Raw genomic sequence first — 18,170 nt, 5'->3', positions numbered from 1 at the left:
AGGGTGGTTCTGGCTGAGCACCTGCACATGGGTCTGGGGTAATAGAGGGGGCAGCATGGCCTACAGTTAGGTGCAGTTAGGGGAGGGCTGGTGAGGCGGCTGAAGAGAGGGGTCTCATTTTTATCCTTACTATATGGCTACATTTTTCCCCAGCATCACCCTGGACTACGCCTGTCGCCTCGCTTTCACACATCGCCAGGACAGGATGGAGAAGACAGGATCTGAGAAGGGGAATGGGGTCTTTGCATGCAATGTCTGGATCAGAACAGGCCATCAATCAGCAAAAAAGTTTCCTGGATTTTTGTGGAGCAGACGGTCCATCTATGTGTATAAAAGACAGCGCTCTATGTAAATCCCTGGCTGCTCTGCGCACCGAACATGGTGCCATAGAGCTGCACACTGCTACATAGTAACATAGTTATTAAGGTTGAAGGAAGACTTTAAGTCCATCTAGTTCAACCCATAGCCTAACCTAACATGCCCTAACATGTTGATCCAGAGAAAGCCAAAAAAAAACCCATGTGTAAAAGAGTAAGCTCCAGCTCGGGGAAAAAAATTACTTCCCGACTCCACATATGGCAATCAGACTAGTTCCCTGGATCAACGCCCTATCAAGGAATCTAGTGTATATATACCCTGTAACATACTTTTCCAGAAATGTATCCAGTTCCCTCTTAAATTTAAGTAATGAATCACTCATTACAACATCATACGGCAGAGAGTTCCATAGTCTCACTGCTCTTACAGTAAAGAATCCACGTCTGTTATTATGCTTAAACCTTTTTTCCTCCAAACGTAGAGGATGCCCCCTTGTCCCTGTTCTCCTGCTCTCCTGAAATACTCTGTGCTGCGGTCACCCTGCTCCCTCCACCATATGTCTCCCAGAATCCTTGCTGCCTGCCATCCTCTGTGACCGTTTACTTTTCAGTATAACTTTGCAGTCACCAACAAAATGGCTGCTCACTGTGTTCCTGAATCCTCTCTTATCCCTTAGCAAACACCCAGAAGGAGAGGAGAGGAGTGACATCACACCAGACTCCGCCCATAATTACTGCAGTGCAGTAATGTGAGCTAGTTGTACACTAGGTTTTTGTCAAATTTCAGTAGCTGCTCCCCCTAGTGTTTAACCCCTTTCTGACATTAGACGTACTATCCCGTCGAGGTGGGGTGGGCCCCTATGACCATCGACGGGATAGTACGTCATATGCGATCGGCAGCGCTCACGGGGGAACGCCGCCGATCGCGGCCGGGTGTCAGTTGCCTATCGCAGCTGACATCCGGCACTATGTGCCAGGAGCGGTTACGGACCGCCCCCGGCACATTAACCCCCGCCACACCGCGATCAAACATGATCGTGATGTGCCGGCGGTACAGGGAAGCATCGCGCAGGGAGGGGGCTCCCTGCGGGCTTCCCTGAGCCCCCCGCAGCAACGCGATGTGATCGCGTTGCTGCGAGGGTCTTCCTACCTCCCTACCTGCTCCAGGCCCGGATCCAAGATGGCCGCGGCATCCGGGTCCTGCAGGGAGGGAGGTGGCTTCACAGAGCCTGCTCAGAGCAGGCAATGTGAAGCCTGCACTGCTCTAAGTCAGATCGGTGATCTGACAGAGTGCTGTGCAAACTGTTAGATCACCGATCTGTGATGTCCCCCCCCCCGGGACAAAGTAAAAAAATATTTTCCAAATGTGTAAAAAAAAAATAAAAAAAAATATTCCTAATAAAAAAAAAAAAAAAATTATTCCCATAAATACATTTCTTTAAATAAAAAAACAATAAAAGTACACATATTTAGTATCGCCGCGTCCGTAACGACCCCACCTATAAAACTGGCCCGCTAGTTACCCCCTTCAGTAAACACCGTAAGAAAAAAAAAAAAAAAAATGAGTCAAAAAACAACACTTTATTATCATACCACCGAACAAAAAGTGGAATAACGCGATCAAAAAGACAGATATAAATAACCATGGTACCGCTAAAAATGACATCTTGTCCCGCAAAAAACGAGCTGCCATACAGCATCATCAGCAAAAAAATAAAAACTATTTTATAGATAAATTAATTATTTTTGCATCGCTTTATTCTCAGGACTATAACTTTTTTATCATATAAAATCGCCAAAACATAAAAACATGATATAAATGAGGTGTCGCTGTAATCGTACTGTCCCGATGAATAAAACTGCTTTATCAATTTTACCAAACGCGGAACGGTATAAACGCCTCCCCCAAAAGAAATTCATGAATAGCTGGTTTTTGGTCATTCTGCCTCACAAAAATCGGAATAAAAAGCGATCAAAAAATATCACGTGCCCGAAAATGTTACCAATAAAAACGTCAACTCGTCCCGCAAAAAACAAGACCTCACATGACTCTGTGGACCAAAATATGGAAAAATTATAGCTCTCAAAATGTGGTAACGCAAAAAATATTTTTTGCAATAAAAAGCGCCTGTTAGTGTGTGACGGCTGCCAATCATAAAAATCCGCTAAAAAACCCTCTATAAAAGTAAATCAAACCCCCTTCATCACCCCCTTAGTTAGGGAAAAATTAAAAAAAATGTATTTATTTCCATTTTCCCATTAGGGCTAGGGTTAGGGTTAGGGCTAAGGTTGGGGCTACAGTTAGGGTTGGGGCTACAGTTAGGGTTGGGGCTACAGTTAGGGTTGGGGTTTAGATTACATTTACAGTTGGGAATAGGGTTGGGATTAGGGTTAGGGGTGTGTCAGGGTTAGAGGTGTGGTTAGGGTTACTGTTGGGATTAGGGTTGTGTTTGGATTAGGGTTTCAGTTATAATTGGGGGTATCCACTGTTTAGGCACATCAGGGGCTCTACAAAGGCAACATGGCGTCCGATCTCAATTCCAGCCAATTCTGCGTTGAAAAAGTAAAACAGTGCTCCTTCCCTTCCGAGCTCTCCCATGTGCCCAAACAGGGGTTTACCCCAACATATGGGATATCAGCGTACTCAGGACAAATAGGACAACAACTTTTGGGGTCCAATTTCTCCTGTTACCCTTGGGAAAATACAAAACTGTGAGCTAAAAAATAACTTTTCTGGGGAAAAAAAAAAAAGATTATTTATTTTCACGGCTCTGCGTTATAAACTGCAGTGAAACACTTGGGGGTTCAAAGCTCTCACAACACATCTAGATGAGTTCCTTAGGGGGTCTAGTTTCCAAAATGGTGTCACTTGTGGGGGGTTTCTACTGTTTAGGTACATTAGGGGCTCTGCAAACGCAATGTGACACCTGCAGACCATTCAATCTAAGCCTGCATTCCAAATGGAGCTCCTTCCCTTCCGAGCCCTCCCATGCGCCCAAACAGTGGTTCTCTCCCACATATAGGGTATCAGCGCATTCAGGACAAATTGGACAACAAATTTTGGGGTCCAATTTCTCCTGTTACCCTCGGGAAAATACAAAACTGGGGGCTAAAAAATAATTTTTGCAGGAAAAAATTTTTGTTTTATTTTTACGGCTCTGCATTATAAACTTCTGTGAAGCCCTTGGTGGGTCAAAGCACTCACCACACATCTAGATAAGTTCCTTAGGGGGTCTAGTTTCCAGAATGGTGTCACTTGTGGGGGGTTTCTACTGTTTAGGTACATTAGGGGCTCTGCAAACGCAATGTGACACCTGCAGACCATTCCATCTAAGTCTGCATTCCAAATGGCGCTCCTTCCCTTCCGAGCCCTCCCATGTGCCCAAACAGTGGTTCCCCCCACATATGGTGTATCATCGCACTCAGGACAAATTGTACAACAACTTTTGGGGTCCAATTTCTTCTCTTACCCTTGGGAAAATAAAAAATTGGGGGCGAAAAGATAATTTTTGTGAAAAAATATGATTTTTTATTTTTACGGTTCTGCATTATAAACTTCTGTGAAGCACTTGGTGGGTCAAAGTGCTCACCACACCTCTAGATAAGTTCCTTAGGGGGTCTACTTTCCAAAATGGTGTCACTTGTGGGGGGATTCAATGTTTAGGCACATCAGGGGCTCTCCAAACGCAACATGGTGTCCCATCTCGATTCCAGTCAATTTTGCATTAAAAAGTCAAATGGCGCTCCTTCGCTTCCGAGCTCTGTCATGCGCCCAAACAGTGGTTTACCCCCACATATGTGGTATCGGTGTACTCAGGACAAATTGTACAACAGCTTTTGGGGTCCACTTTCTCCTGTTACCCTTGGTAAAATAAAACAAATTGGAGCTGAATTAAATTTTTTGTGAAAAAAAGTTAAATGTTCATTTTTATTTAAACATTCCAAAAATTCCTGTGAAGCACCAGAAGGGTTAATAAACATCTTGAATATGGTTTTGAGCACCTTGAGGGGTGCAGTTTTTAGAATGGTGTCACACTTGGGTATTTTCTATCATATAGACCCCTCAAAATGACTTCAAATGAGATGTGGTCCCTAAAAAAAATGGTGTTGTAAAAATGAGAAATTGCTGGTCAAATTTTAACCCTTATAACTCCCTAACTAAAAAAAATTTTGGTTCCAAAATTGTGCTGATGTAAAGTAGACATGTGGGAAATGTTACTTATTAAGTATTTTGTGTGACATATCTCTGTGATTTAATTGCATAAAAATTCAAAGTTGGAAAATTGCGAAATTTTCATAATTTTCGCCAAATTTCCGTTTTTTGCACAAATAAACGCAGGTACTATCAAAGAATTTTTACCACTATCATGAACTACAATATGTCACGAGAAAACAATGTCAGAATGACTGGGATCCGTTGAAGCGTTCCAGAGTTATAACCTCATAAAGGGACAGTGGTCAGAATTGTAAAAATTGGCCCGGTCATTAACGTGCAAACCACCCTTGGGGGTAAAGGGGTTAAATGTGGAAATGCCAAACTTTTTAAAATGATTTTTCATATTTTACTAAATTATAAACAAATGATAATATTTTTTAAGAAAATGTAAACATTAACTCTTTACATTTTTCAATTGCTGGAATTTTTTTTTTTATGGCACCTTCCCTTTAAGCACAACTGCAAATTGCACAAAAATGTGTGGAGATTGTAAACAAACTTGCTGCAAATAATAGTTTTATGAATTGGGTCCTTTTTGCCTTGGATGCTGAGCAAGTTGGGTCTGTGCATGGGAAGAAAAAGTCATGTAGACTCACTCCCACTCAAGCCCAAAGCGAATGCATAACAGTGTCAGTTTTGCCCACTGTGGTTGTTAAAGGGAACCCCTCGCCAGGTTTGGCCGATACAAGTTACGGCCATCGCCTTTCAGGGCGTATCTACAGCATTCTATACTGTTGTAGATAAGTCCCCGATCCGAACTGCAAGAGAAGAAAAAAGTTATTATACTCACCTGCGGGGCGGTCTGGGCCGATGGGTGTCACAGGTCTTGTTCCGGAGCCTCCCATCTTCTTGCTTCACAGGCTCCCCATGATCGCGCTCCTGCGCAGGCACGCTTATCTGCCTTGTTGAGGGCAGAGCAAATTCCTGCAATGCGGGCCTCTCTGACCTTTCCCAGCGCCTGCGGGAAACAGGGCAGATAAGTACGCCTGCGTAGGAGCGTGATGCCGGGGAGTCTGTGTGGATGACGCAGGGACACATCATCCACATGAAGCAAGAAGGAGGGCGGCATCACAAAAAGATGGGAGGCGCCGTACCATGACCTGTGACACCCATTGGACCGCAGCTGAGGATAATAAAAATTATTTTTCTTCTCTTGCAGGTCGGATCGGGGGCTTATCTACAGCATTATAGAACGCTGTAGATAAACCTTGAAAGGCGGCCGTTAGGCTGGGTTCACATTGCTTTTACAGCAGCCCATTCAACACATACGGTAACGGGCTGCTGTAAACGCAAGTGCCGGTATGGCAGCACGCTAGCGCAGATAGAGCATCTGCTTGCTCTATCTGCGCTAGAAGTGACGGACCTGGAAACACTGCAGCCCATGTCACAGGGTCCGTCACTCAATGACGGGACTTCCCTAGCGCATGCCCATTGTGGGCGAGCGCTAGCGATGCGTCCGACATAGGAATTAATGGTGGCCTTAACGGACTATGTTACATCGCGTTAATGCCGCGGTGTAACGTAGTCCGTCTAACAGACGCACCCAACGCAATGTCAACCCAGCATAACTCGTATTGGCCAAACCTGGTGACAGGTTCCCTTTTTAACCACTTCCCACTCTATGATTTACTATTGTGTCCTGGAGCGGGGGCATATGCCAGCTGTTTTTATAAAGCAGAGATCATTGCTAGCTCCGATTGCAGCAGTTTGAACACTTAAATGTCGCTGTCCATCTCAAAACTGCTGCATTTAGATGGCATGATCTCAGTGGAAGCCCCAATGGGAAGTGCATCAATTTAATACTGATCTGCAATTCAAACATAGGCTGCTACTGCAGTTAGGAGCCTGCAAAAGCCTCCATCAACCCATCCTAGTGCTCCTGTGAAGCCCAGCCACAGATCAGGTTTCATAGACCATGATATTTTATTTATTTTTTAAATACCAGAATACTAAAACAGTATAGTAGATATATCCAACAATGAAATTGCAATACCAAGAAGGAAAGGTTGTGGTATTATCAAAAACATAACAGACGCAGATGCTATCAATGAAGTTATTAATGGTTGTTTGAAGAATGGAATGTTCTGCCGTACTAAACGCATTTTGGCAAATCATCAAGATCCACTGCTTGCATCTCCCTTTCCAATTGCTAATGATATTGCAAATGAGCTCAGTGCGAGACAATTTCCGGAGATGCTGCAGATCATGGTAGCACTTTTAGGCCATGCAGGCTGCTCACAGTAGCACAAGCAACACGCATCCTGGATAGTGATGAGCGAGTATGCTCGTTACTAGAGTTTCTCAAGCATGCTCGGGTGGTCTCCAAGTATTTCGGCATGCTGGGAGATTCAGTTTATGTCGACGCAGCTGCATGATTTGCGACTGCTAGACAGCTTGAATAGGCAGTTTGTTAGGTAATCCCCATAAATATTTAAGCTGTCCAGCAGCCGCAAATCATACAGCTGTGTCGACAAATTAAATCTCAGAGCACAACGAAATATTCGGAGACCACCCGAGCATATTCAGAGAAACTCGAATAACGAGCATACTCGCTCATCACTAGTTCTAGAGATGATGTGCTGAAAAACAGCTCAATGGAAACTTTGAAGAAATGGCCATAACGAGAGGTTAGTGTACCTGGAACAAAGACTAGAGGGTCCAATTACAGTACATCATTCCACCTCACACCATAATCCTGGGAGTAAGACCGATGTAATTATCCCTTGTGAAGGCCTCTTCATGGCGTGGCATACGTATTCTCATATGACTCGAAGAATGGCACGTAGTGATACATTCTCTATTGCAAGTGATGTCAGACGTGACATGCCAAGCATAAAAGGCATTAGTGAGTACACACATTAGCATGGCAACTGCACAACATTGGGCTACAAGAAAGACAACCAGCCACTGGTGCTAAATCGACCTCTCAAAAGCCATGTTGCAGAGCAAGAAAGCAGAGTGGAGGCTGAAATGGAGGATTATCCAAACAGGCAATCGCTGAACGTTACAACTGTCTACCGCTGCAAAACATGCAGCCGCACAGACTCGAATATATTATCCGAGCACCAGGGCTGTGGAGTCGGTAGGCTAAATCTCCAACTCAAACTCCGACTCCTCAATTTCCATGACACCGACTCCAACTCCCTCATACATGGCTCATGTTTAAGTGACAAATTTACTGTAGTCAAATGGTAACATCAGGCTCTTAATCATTATGATACAATAATCAAGCCATTTAGATAGATCACAAAATATATTTATTGGAATACAACTTTAGAACAAAAAACTTTTTCATATTTACAATTTATTATACACTATGAAGTGTAAAAAACAACAACTTTTCAACAAAAACTTACTGAATAACATTTGTGCAGCCTATGAATTTGTGAGAAATAGTATCGCCTCCATCAGATCCTCCTTTATAGATGACCTCAAATCAAATCTGACCTAATTAATTTAAGGCTAGAGAACAACCTCTCTACACTAACTTGTGTTGGTGGCAAAACAGTACCCATATGGGCAACATCTCTAACAATTTCAGGGTATAAAGGAATTGCCTCGTGCACAGTCGGTTTTGATGAATGATTGAGCTCTTCTACTTCTTTGAAAGAAAATGAAAAATGTTGCTGAAATATCGTAAATCTGTTTTCTATGGGAGTGGAATCTTTTTCCCTGTGGCAACACTTTGCCTGCTCCATGCCATCCAAATATGTGTCGAAATCACACTCATCTGACGAGGATGCCAAGAATTAAATCCTCAGCTTGTATCTTTTTTAGTCACTGTAAATGGGTGATGAAGCAATTCCTTTAATTCAGCCACCTGTGTCCATTGACCTTCATGTAGTGTTACCTGAGGGTTGGCCATATCTACAAGGAAGGGTTTCGGCTCAATAGCTCAGTTATTAAATAGGTGCTGCCCTACAGAGTGGCTGGATCCACAAATACCCCTTTTCCAGCACATCTCTTCAAGATGGAATCAATTTTAAGGGTTCTGGCAGCAATAGCCAATTTCTTCACTTTGCTAATCAGAGTTCCAGCATGTCCCTCTTGCAGATTATCTCTTATTGCCAGCTGCAGTCTGTGCACAACACAGGGAATGTGATGAATAGGAAAGAGGTGTGAAGCAGGTTCAATAGGATCATCTAATTGTAAAGAATCATTTTGCTGTTCTTCTGTAGTAATATCTGTTTGTTCCTCCGTTATGGGAACAGGAGTGTGGCCTTCCATCTCCAGCATACTGAATGTGAAATGTTTCTTCTTGCTGCTGTTCACCTTCATTATTCTCATTCATCAGTTCAATTGTACTTATGTTTGCAGTATCAATTACAATAGAAAGAACCTGTTCTTTTTTGAGATCATAATCATGAAGAACTTTTTCCACTAAGTTGTGGAGAAACTGGCTGCTGTGACGAGCTTTAGTATCTTTAACTGACAGCATCTTAGTAACAATTTTTTTGTTGTCACAAACATATCGAACGTTGATGCCAAAATAGTTCACTCTGTGACGTGTGCAAGCATCCATTTTAAGAAACACAAAGCGTCTCTTGAGAGTCTTTTTAGGATCTTCCTTTTGGTTCAGGGCTTCTTCAATCACTAATTTTCTAATACTTTCTCTTTCAAGAGAAACACCAAGTTTGTGGGCCATTTCTCCATGAAGAGCTGTAAAAGCTGGTCGTGCAAATAATGATAATGCTACACTGTTTTTCACAACAAGCTCGATGAGCTGCCTTTTAAACACATCTGCTGTCATTGTTACAGTAACTTTGTCACTTACAAAATATCTTGTAACTGATATTTGAGACGCTCTTTCCTCCTCCTTTGCCTGGCAGGAAGTGCTGGTCTCTGGTTTCTTGGTGCTGCTGTGATCTTTTTCAATCACAGCTTTGAAAACTTCTGGGTGGCAGCATTGTAAATGTCTTCTTAGATTGGAAGCTCTTGAAGGAGCATTTCTATCACTGCTTGATTTTGGCATCACAGTTTTTGTTTTCACCTGGGTCACTGATACACTGACACAAAATGTTTTTTTATCTTGAGTCCCTGTAAAATGCTCAAATACAACTGACTTCATAAGATGCTTCATAGACATTTTGTAATTATGTAAACTCGCTCTCAAAATAATTTTGTCCTGTGAATAAATAAGGTATATTGTAATTCTTGCAAGGGTAGGGAATCATACTGTATAATTTAGGATATAAATAAAACAATCTTTGCATAAAATCAATAGGTCAGATGATAAGTATAAAGTTTGTAAAATATGTAAGCTTTATGCTGAACTTTCAATGTCAGGATTGTCTCAAGGTACAGCTCACTAAATGCTTCACATCATATGTCTTCACATTCTATGAAGAGGGGAGGAGAGGAGAGAGGGCGCATGTTTATGCTGAATCATATTGCAGAACACACACAAATATATATATCCTCATCGATCCTGTTACTGTATTTCTGAATTTGAGATGTGAAAAAACAGTTTTTCCCCTTATAATCTATGTATAGTGTATATAAGTCACCAGGGCAGATAATTTCTCCAAACATGAGCCAAGAGGAAAAACAAACTAAAACATCAAGATTATGGAGGTAACATATACTGGACTATTGATTTATGCAGAGTTTATTGAAAGTTTAGATATTCTTTAAGAAGTACTTGCCTTAATCCTGCTTTCCTATTCACTCCAGAAGTTCTGAAATAAATGCAGGCATTCCTTCACTACCAATCACTAACAAACTGCAGCACAGATTCATCTCAGCTAAAAGTCTATGTAAGTCTACGTTATTAGAGCACGTTCATTCGTCACTAATCCTAATGTACAATGAAAATGTGAAGAGCACCTATGGTTAAAAACAAATGCTCTTACTTGTGGAAGGATAATGTCTTTTAGCTCTTTTAATGTGAAGAGCTCGCCATACGCATCTATATGTGTGAGCAAAACCACCCGAACATGTTCTTCATGTACTTCGAACATTTTTATCAATACCGGGATAACCTTGGTCTGGAAGAGAGCTGGAGATAGAAGACAATCTTCACGGTTTCTCCCCATAATATCTATAATCAAATACAAGATAAAAAACAAGTCAGAAAATATTTTGTGAACATGCATGCATGCATGCAATTTATGACTTGTATCTTGGTGGAAGTGGAGACTAGTGTCGGAACAATTTTGATGTAGCTCACAGAAAAAAGACTGATAAGATTCTGGGGGCCCAAAACCCTAGATCCCCCACCAATCATCTGCAGCTCCCATCCCATGGTGGCACGACATACAGTGTGCAGCACAGCCTGTTGCACTGTGTAAGCGTCAATCTACCATGCTGCAGCTCTGCTCAGATTTCCTTCAATGTGCTGTTTGTAGTGCAGCTTAACGCCCATGGATGTGAACAGAAGCAAAAGGCTGCACCCGAGAACAGGCAATACACAGTGCGTGAAGCTATGCTACTCTCCCTGTTTACACTGGCTACATGTGAACATCTCTACAAGCAACTGATCAGTAGGACTTAAGTGAAAGACTTAAAGCAGCTCAATAAGCAGTTTTTTTGTAAAATTTCTGGGAATCAATGTTGGCAAGTTACCTCTTTTAGGCCTGAGAAGATGAGGCAAGAAGCTTTTTACTGCCATAGGCTCAGCAAATACAAATTGGTTTAGAAGGAGTGGGACCAATCTTGAGGAGATGAGCTCTTCAGGCAAAGAAGAAACTCTGTCCAACAGAGTCCTAGACATGAGTAAAATCACCATTTTATCTTGGAAAAAAATGCAATTTCTTTGAAAGATCAATTATTTAAATCCATATTAAAATATACAATTTTTGTAAAACAAATCATACAGTGGTCAGTTACAAACACGTGAAAACCAAATTTAATCACACTCCCACCGAAAGCCAACAAAACCCGTTAGTAATTCTCCGACCCAATGCCATCAAATACTGTGCATAATGGTCAGTTTCCCTGAAGCTGGGAAGCCCATCCCCGGAGAAGAGTTTGTTGTTTATTTTCAGCCAAACAATTTGAAATTGTCTAGCTGAGCCCAACATAGCCTGGTCATACATTTTCGAAAAATACACAGTTTGGCATAATTATAGCTTGTGGGCAAGTAGACTTTTCAATTCACCAAAAACATAATGCGAATGTACCCAAACACAAACAGAATGACGGCTACACAGAAGTTCTTTGCGGTGTTTAAAATGAAAGCTTTTACTGTTTAAAACTCACTTGAAAAACTCATTCTTCTCATCTTCAGTTTTCACAGTTAAACTTTCTAAGAAATTGACAACTTCCAGAAAATCATTTCTGTTTTGAAAAAATAAAATATATAAAACAATATTTAGAAAGGACATGCAAAAACTAAAGAAAAATAAATAAAAAAATATGATGCACAAAAACTGCTTTCAAGAGACAATTCCTAGAGCAAAATAATCAACGAAACGCTGTAGCAGATAGTTCAAGCAAGTTCTATTGACTATATTACAACAGAGTTCACACATAGAAGTATATGTAATCTAGAAAAGAATACCATTCTAGATTGTAGTTACGTACCTAAAATAGTCATGGTTTAGTAAAGTGGACATGGAAGGTCGTAGCTCTGGTTCAGGGTTCAGAAGTAAGTTCTTAACAGTGTTCTTGAAGCTAGAAAGCACTTCAGCTGGAAACAAATTAAACATTTGTTTGTTTTATTATGGTCCTTTTCGGTTTAGACCTATTACTTAATTACTGCACAAACATACATTTATTACATGTTCCCTTAAAAATATGTTTTGTATTAATGAAGCACTATGGCAACCAAACAAATATAAAAATGCACACGAAGGGGGGGGGGGGAGAAAAAAAAAGGACCATGTGCAAGCAGAATGTATAGCCAAGAAATAATTTTTATTAACATGTACTAGTCAGTCATCCAAAGGAGCATTAAAGTTGCACTCCCTATAATTTCTGTATTAGCTATTAGCTAAACCTGTGCAAATGTGTGTGTATTGAAGTGTAAAGGCAGTAATCTACTTAATGATTGGCCTTTTTTCTGACTTCCAGCCATGCTTTGGGTCCTCTTCCAAGAGTCATGACAGCGATTCCGACTCCAAAGGTCACACCAAGTTCTGTGTCTGTCAAAAGTCACTTTCACTATGTAGGAGGCTACATAGTACTTAACTTTTTGCATATGTCCACACTGCAGGTAGTTGGTACCCCCTGCTGGTAGTATGCCTTGGATATGAGCTCAGGACTGAATTATCTTTTGGTGGTGCCTTTGGACAATTATATTACATACTACAGGCACTGAATGCACTTTATTCTTATACACCGCAAGATACAGACATCTGCTTAGGCTTCGCGACTCCTAACCCTGTTCACATTTTGATGTGAGAATGACTTCACACCTGAGCCTTTTTCTGCTGTTTGACTTTGTCTATATACCACTTTTGTCATTTTTTATGCCTTTGTACTCAATAAAATTTATCTGTTTTATATATTGTGGACTTGAACTCCACGTCTTTTGTAGGATTTATGTTATTGGGAGCGTCCATTTCTATTACTTACTGGCCTTTCACGATGGCATAGGACCAGATTTGTTATTAAGTTAATATGTTTCAGTGGGTTTTTGTGTGCACCTTAATTAATAAACCTGCAAATAAAGAGTTAAATAAACACACACCCAGAATAAAACAATTTATTTGAAATAAAACAGACATTCTTTAATCATTTAAATTATCCCAATATACTTAAACAAGGTCCCACGGTAATTCAAGGGTAAAAGGGATGTGCCAAGTTGTCACCAGCCTATGTAGGAGCGTTCACAGAATGAACCTACAGAGGTGGTAACCAAACAGCTATGGTACGTGCCCACGATCAGGAAATAGCAGCACTTTGGATGCAGCGTATTTTTTCTGCGTCCAAAACAATGCATTCAATCATGCAGTTAAATCTAATGTGTTCACTGAACCATGAGGATTAACCGAGTCCAATACATTCTATTGTGAAAATTTCTGATGCGGAAAGTAGTGTCTCTGCTGCAGATAATAGAATTAATCTTACCGGTAATTCGGTTTCTAGGAACCTTCCACGACGGCATATGGAGGTTGTCTCTTTGCCCTAATGGGGAACAGGAAATACAGAGATGTTAAAAGGACCTCCCACTTGCCAGTGACTTACAACTGAGACCATAGCACCGGTTTACCTTCTGAATCCCAGAACTAATCCAGGAATATGTATCGGGTGGGAAATTAGCGCCGTGGTGGAAGGTTCCTAGAAACCGAATTACCGGTAAGATTAATTCTATTTTCTCTAGTCACCTTCCACGACGGCATATGGAGGAATACCAACTAATTTGGCACTAGGGAGGGACAATGGCCTGAAGAACTTTACGGACGAAGATCAAGTCCTTATTGGACAATACATCCAATCTATAATGTTTAGAAAAAGTATGGAGTGAAGACCACGTTGCCCTGCAGATCTGCTCCGGAGATGCGCCTGCCCTTTCTGCCCAGGAAACTAATGTAGATCTGGTTGAGTGGGCCTTGATCCCTACTGGAGGTAGTTTATTTTGAGCAAGATAAGCTTGTGTGATAGCTTGTTTTAGCCATGTAGCAATGGTGCTCTTAGCTACTTTTTCTACTTATTTTGTCCTAAGAGATGGACAAAGAGGTTATGATCAATTCTGAGAGCACGGGTCTGATCTAAGTATTTTAATAGAAAACCTCGGACATCTAGAGTGCTGAATTTTCTTTCTTCTGAGTTTGCAGGTTTATGGCAAAAGCTTGGTAGAACGATCTCTTGAGAACGATGAAATTCAGAGACAACTTTTGGAAGAAAAGAAGGATCAAGACGAAGCACTATTGAATCTTCTCCAACTAGAAAATAGGGCTCTCTTATCGATAAGGCCTGTAATTCACCCACTCTTCTAGCCGAAGTTATGGCTACCATAAACACAGTTTTAGAAGCAAGATTTTGTGGAGAACAGGAAGACAAAGGTTCAAAAGGTGGACCTGTAAGACCTTGGAGCACCGCATTGAGATCCCATGGAAGAACTATGGTCTGTTTTCTAGGATTCATTCTAGTTGCTGATGTCAAAACTTTTGATCCAGCGATGACCTGCTAGAACTTGGTCAAAGACAGAGCTGAGAGCAGAGACCTCGACTTTCAGAGTACTAGGTCTAAGACCTATCTCCAATCCTTTTTGCAAAAAATCTAATATCTTAGGTATATTTCGCTTGAGAGGGTTTGGAAGGTTAGGTAGACAAAACGATGAAAACTTTTTCCAGATTTTATTGTAGATGGCGTTTGTTACTGGTTTCCTAGATTTTTGCAGAGTAGCTATGACAGGGTGTGATAACCCTTTTGCTTTCAATACCTGGGCTTCAGTAACCACGCCGCTAAGTTCCATCTCTGAGAGTCTGAGTGAAGAATGGGTCCCTGAGAGGAGATTGTCCTTTGCTGGTAACATTACCGGCCTGTACACTTGTAGTTGGACGATCAAATTGAACCAACTTCTTTTGGGCCATAATGGAGCTATCAAAATAGTTGGGGTCCCTTCTATCCGTATTTTCCGTAGAACCTTTGAAAGAATTGGGATTGGTGGAAATGCGTAGGCTAGATGAAAACGCCAATCCTGGACTAAGGCATCTATTCCTCTGGGATTGCCTCTTGGGTTCAAGGAGAAGAAAGTTTCGACCTTTGCGTTCTGGTGAGAGGCAAAGAGGTCGACGTCTGGGAGTCCCCACTTGTGCACCAGCATGTTGAATGTTTGATGATCCAGGCTCCATTCGCCAGGATGAATGTCCTGGCGACTCAGGTAATCTGCCTGAATATTTGCAGTACCTTTCAGGTGAATTGCTGTCAGGGACAGTAAGTGTTTTTTGGCCCAACAAAAAATTCGCTCGGAGATTTTCTTTAGGCTGAGGAATTTTGTACTGCCCTGGTGCTTGATTTGAGCCACCGTGGTCATGTTGTCTGAATATATCTGAACATGTTGTCCAGAAATCTGACGATTTGCTGCTAACAGGGCCTCTTCCACAGCTTTGAGCGCTCTGAAATTTGACGATTTCTCGCTGATCGACTGGTTCCAAAGACCTTGATACGGAACATGGCTTATTATGGCTCCCCAGCCCCTCTTGCTGGCATCTGACTTGATCGTGGTTAGTGGGAACTGAATCCAACTCACACCCTTCAGGAGGTTTTTGGAATTCATCCACCATGTTAAGGATGCTTTCACTTGCCCCGGTGTGTGGAACCTTTTGGATAGAGTGGCAGGACGACCATCCCAATTGTCCAGAATGTGGGCTTGAAGGATTCTTGAGTGAGCTTGAGCCCAAGCCACCGACTATATGCAGGCTGTCATGGAGCCTAAGAGTGACATTCCCTCTCGAAGAGTAGGAGATCTCAGCTCTTTGAATTTTCTGATTTTTGCTACTAAGGGTAGTCTGTGATCGTCTGGAAGAAAGGACATTTGTTTTGCCAAATCCAGAATCACTCCCAGAAAATTCCTGGTATTTAAGGGTTGAAGCTGGGATTTTTTTATATTTGGAATCCAACCCAGATACCTCAATATCTCTAAAGTGGTTGACACATGGGATATCAGGGTTACCTCGGTGGGAGATACTATCAGGAGGTCGTCCAGATAGGGCACTATACAGACACCTTGTTTCCGGATAAATGACACCACCTCTGCCATTATCTTGAAGAACACTCTCGGTGCTGAGGAAATGACGAAGGGAAGGACTCCAAACTGATAGTGCTCCACCTGATGACTCCCCTGTATCGCAAACCTGAGATATTTTCTGTGTCTCGGGTAAATAGGAATGTGAAAATATGCATCCTTTAGGTCGATAGTTGCCATAAAGGAGTGATGCCCTATCACAGGAATAGCAGATTTCACAGACTCCAGCTTGAACTTGCGATATTTCACATGTTAATTTAGACTCTTCAAGTTTATAATGATACGGATGTCCCCTGATGGTTTGGGTACCAGGAATAAACGGGAATAATGTCCTAGCCCCCATTCCGATTGTGGAACAGGGGAGATCACTTTTGATTCCAAAAGATCTCTGAGATCTAATGTCAACAAATTGTGATCTTTTGATGTTGGAAGGGTAGTAATTTTTAGACCCTGAGGGGGGGAGGAAATTAACTCTATCAATAGGCCCTCCTTGAGAACATTGAGAACCCAGTGGGAACTGATGATATTTTCCCACTGACTCACATATTTTAAGCATCTTCCCCCCACCGAGTCGGAGTCATTGTTTGTCCTGTTGGGACTGCTGCTGTTGTGGGATAAAAATACTTTTCCCTCTACCCTTTGCGTAGCTCCATCTGCCGTTTTTGCCTTTACCTCTCGCTTGAGAGGGCTGAGACTGTGGGGCATGAAAAAAATGTTTTCTAGGTTGTTTTTGCTCCTGGAGCTCCTTTCTCTTGGCAACTCTAGCCACCTGCACATCAACCTTTTTAATGTCCAGTTTAATAAATTCACCCTCTAGAGGAAATCTATGTTTCATTTCTTAAGGGAACTAAGGCGTTTCTCAGGCAGTTCCCATTCCTGGTCAATCATACTAACAATGTTAGCGTGTACTGGGAACCCCACCCTCTTCTCCGATCTGAGCCCACCAAACATTTGATCCTGTATGGACTGTGGTTCAGGTTCCTCTTCTAGTCCCATAGTGTTACGAACAGCAGACACTAGATCCTCAATATAATCTGAGGAAAAGAGGTATTTTCTGACCTTAGCCTTAGGTGATACTGGATCTTCCCATCCGACAGATAAGGTATGAGAGAGGTCTGAATCAGTATCAGATTCAACAACCTAAATTTTCCTCTTTTTAGCCGAGGAATGTGGTGGCGGTGGCGGAGGTGGAGAAGTAAAAGCTGCCAAGGAAGATTGTACCTCCTGTTTAACAAGAGAGCGTATTTCATCTAGCAGAGATGGTTGCTCGGCTTTTATTATCCTGTCAGTGCATGGCTGGCAGAGTTTTTTATCCCATTTAGGAGGGAATTTAACAGAACAGACTGGGCACTTCTTTTTATAGGCGGCTTTAGGGGCAGACTTTTCTCCCTGAAACAGAAAGGGAGAGAGGAGTGAGGACAACTAGACCCCCTAAGGGTACTACCTCCCGGATCCCATCCCTGCAAACTCTCACTGTAGCAGGGGTAGCGCTGGGCCTTGCAGACGCAGGGCACGAAGAATCATCCATACTGAGGAAATAGTCTTAACTCAGTGGTGATTCAGCAGGATTTTATGGACACCGTCCCAGCACCTGCCTCCAGCAATCATACATTCCCCCTCCCCCTCCAGGATCCATGCGAGGGACGCCATCAGGCCCGACACGCCGGCCGGCGAAACCCGGAAGTACCGGCTACAGGGAGATACGAAAAACACGGAAGTGACGCGCGCGCGACCACTGACGTCACTTCCGGAACACCGAGCCGACAGAATGGAGGGGGAGAAGCCGGGAAGCTCCGAGAGGAACCCGGCTGGGGATCCCAGGCCTGCTTTGCCCTCTTGGGGGCGCGGGAAGACCGGGAAGGGGTCCCGAGGTACCTGCATGCAGGACGACGGGAGCAGCATCAGAGGAGGCACAAAGCGACCGCCAGCTGCCCGGCTTAACAGGCAAAGCCTGTACAAGGTACTGAAGTCCGGCCACTACAGCACATGGAACACCTCTCCCTGT

General features: G+C 42.5%; 1 protein-coding gene across 2 annotated transcripts in view; it reads right to left on the bottom strand.

Annotated features, from left to right (window-relative positions):
* The window catches only part of SCYL3 (SCY1 like pseudokinase 3), a 418,614-nt gene that overhangs the window by 203,242 nt on the left and 197,202 nt on the right, over window positions 1–18,170 (bottom strand). For both annotated transcript variants that reach the window (XM_069737140.1, XM_069737141.1), the window contains 4 exons: window positions 12,058–12,163; window positions 11,734–11,811; window positions 11,098–11,237; window positions 10,386–10,573 (listed from right to left, as the gene is read on the bottom strand). In XM_069737140.1, coding sequence (XP_069593241.1) covers window positions 10,386–10,573; window positions 11,098–11,237; window positions 11,734–11,811; window positions 12,058–12,163 — 512 coding nt within the window. The remainder of the gene's footprint in view (window positions 1–10,385; window positions 10,574–11,097; window positions 11,238–11,733; window positions 11,812–12,057; window positions 12,164–18,170) is intronic.

This window comes from Ranitomeya imitator, chromosome 8 (genome assembly GCF_032444005.1).
Source record: "Ranitomeya imitator isolate aRanImi1 chromosome 8, aRanImi1.pri, whole genome shotgun sequence".
In the NCBI taxonomy this organism is placed as follows: domain Eukaryota; kingdom Metazoa; phylum Chordata; class Amphibia; order Anura; family Dendrobatidae; genus Ranitomeya; species Ranitomeya imitator.
The sequence above is the reverse complement of the archived record's forward strand: the minus strand, read 5'-3'. Positions and strand labels throughout refer to the sequence as shown.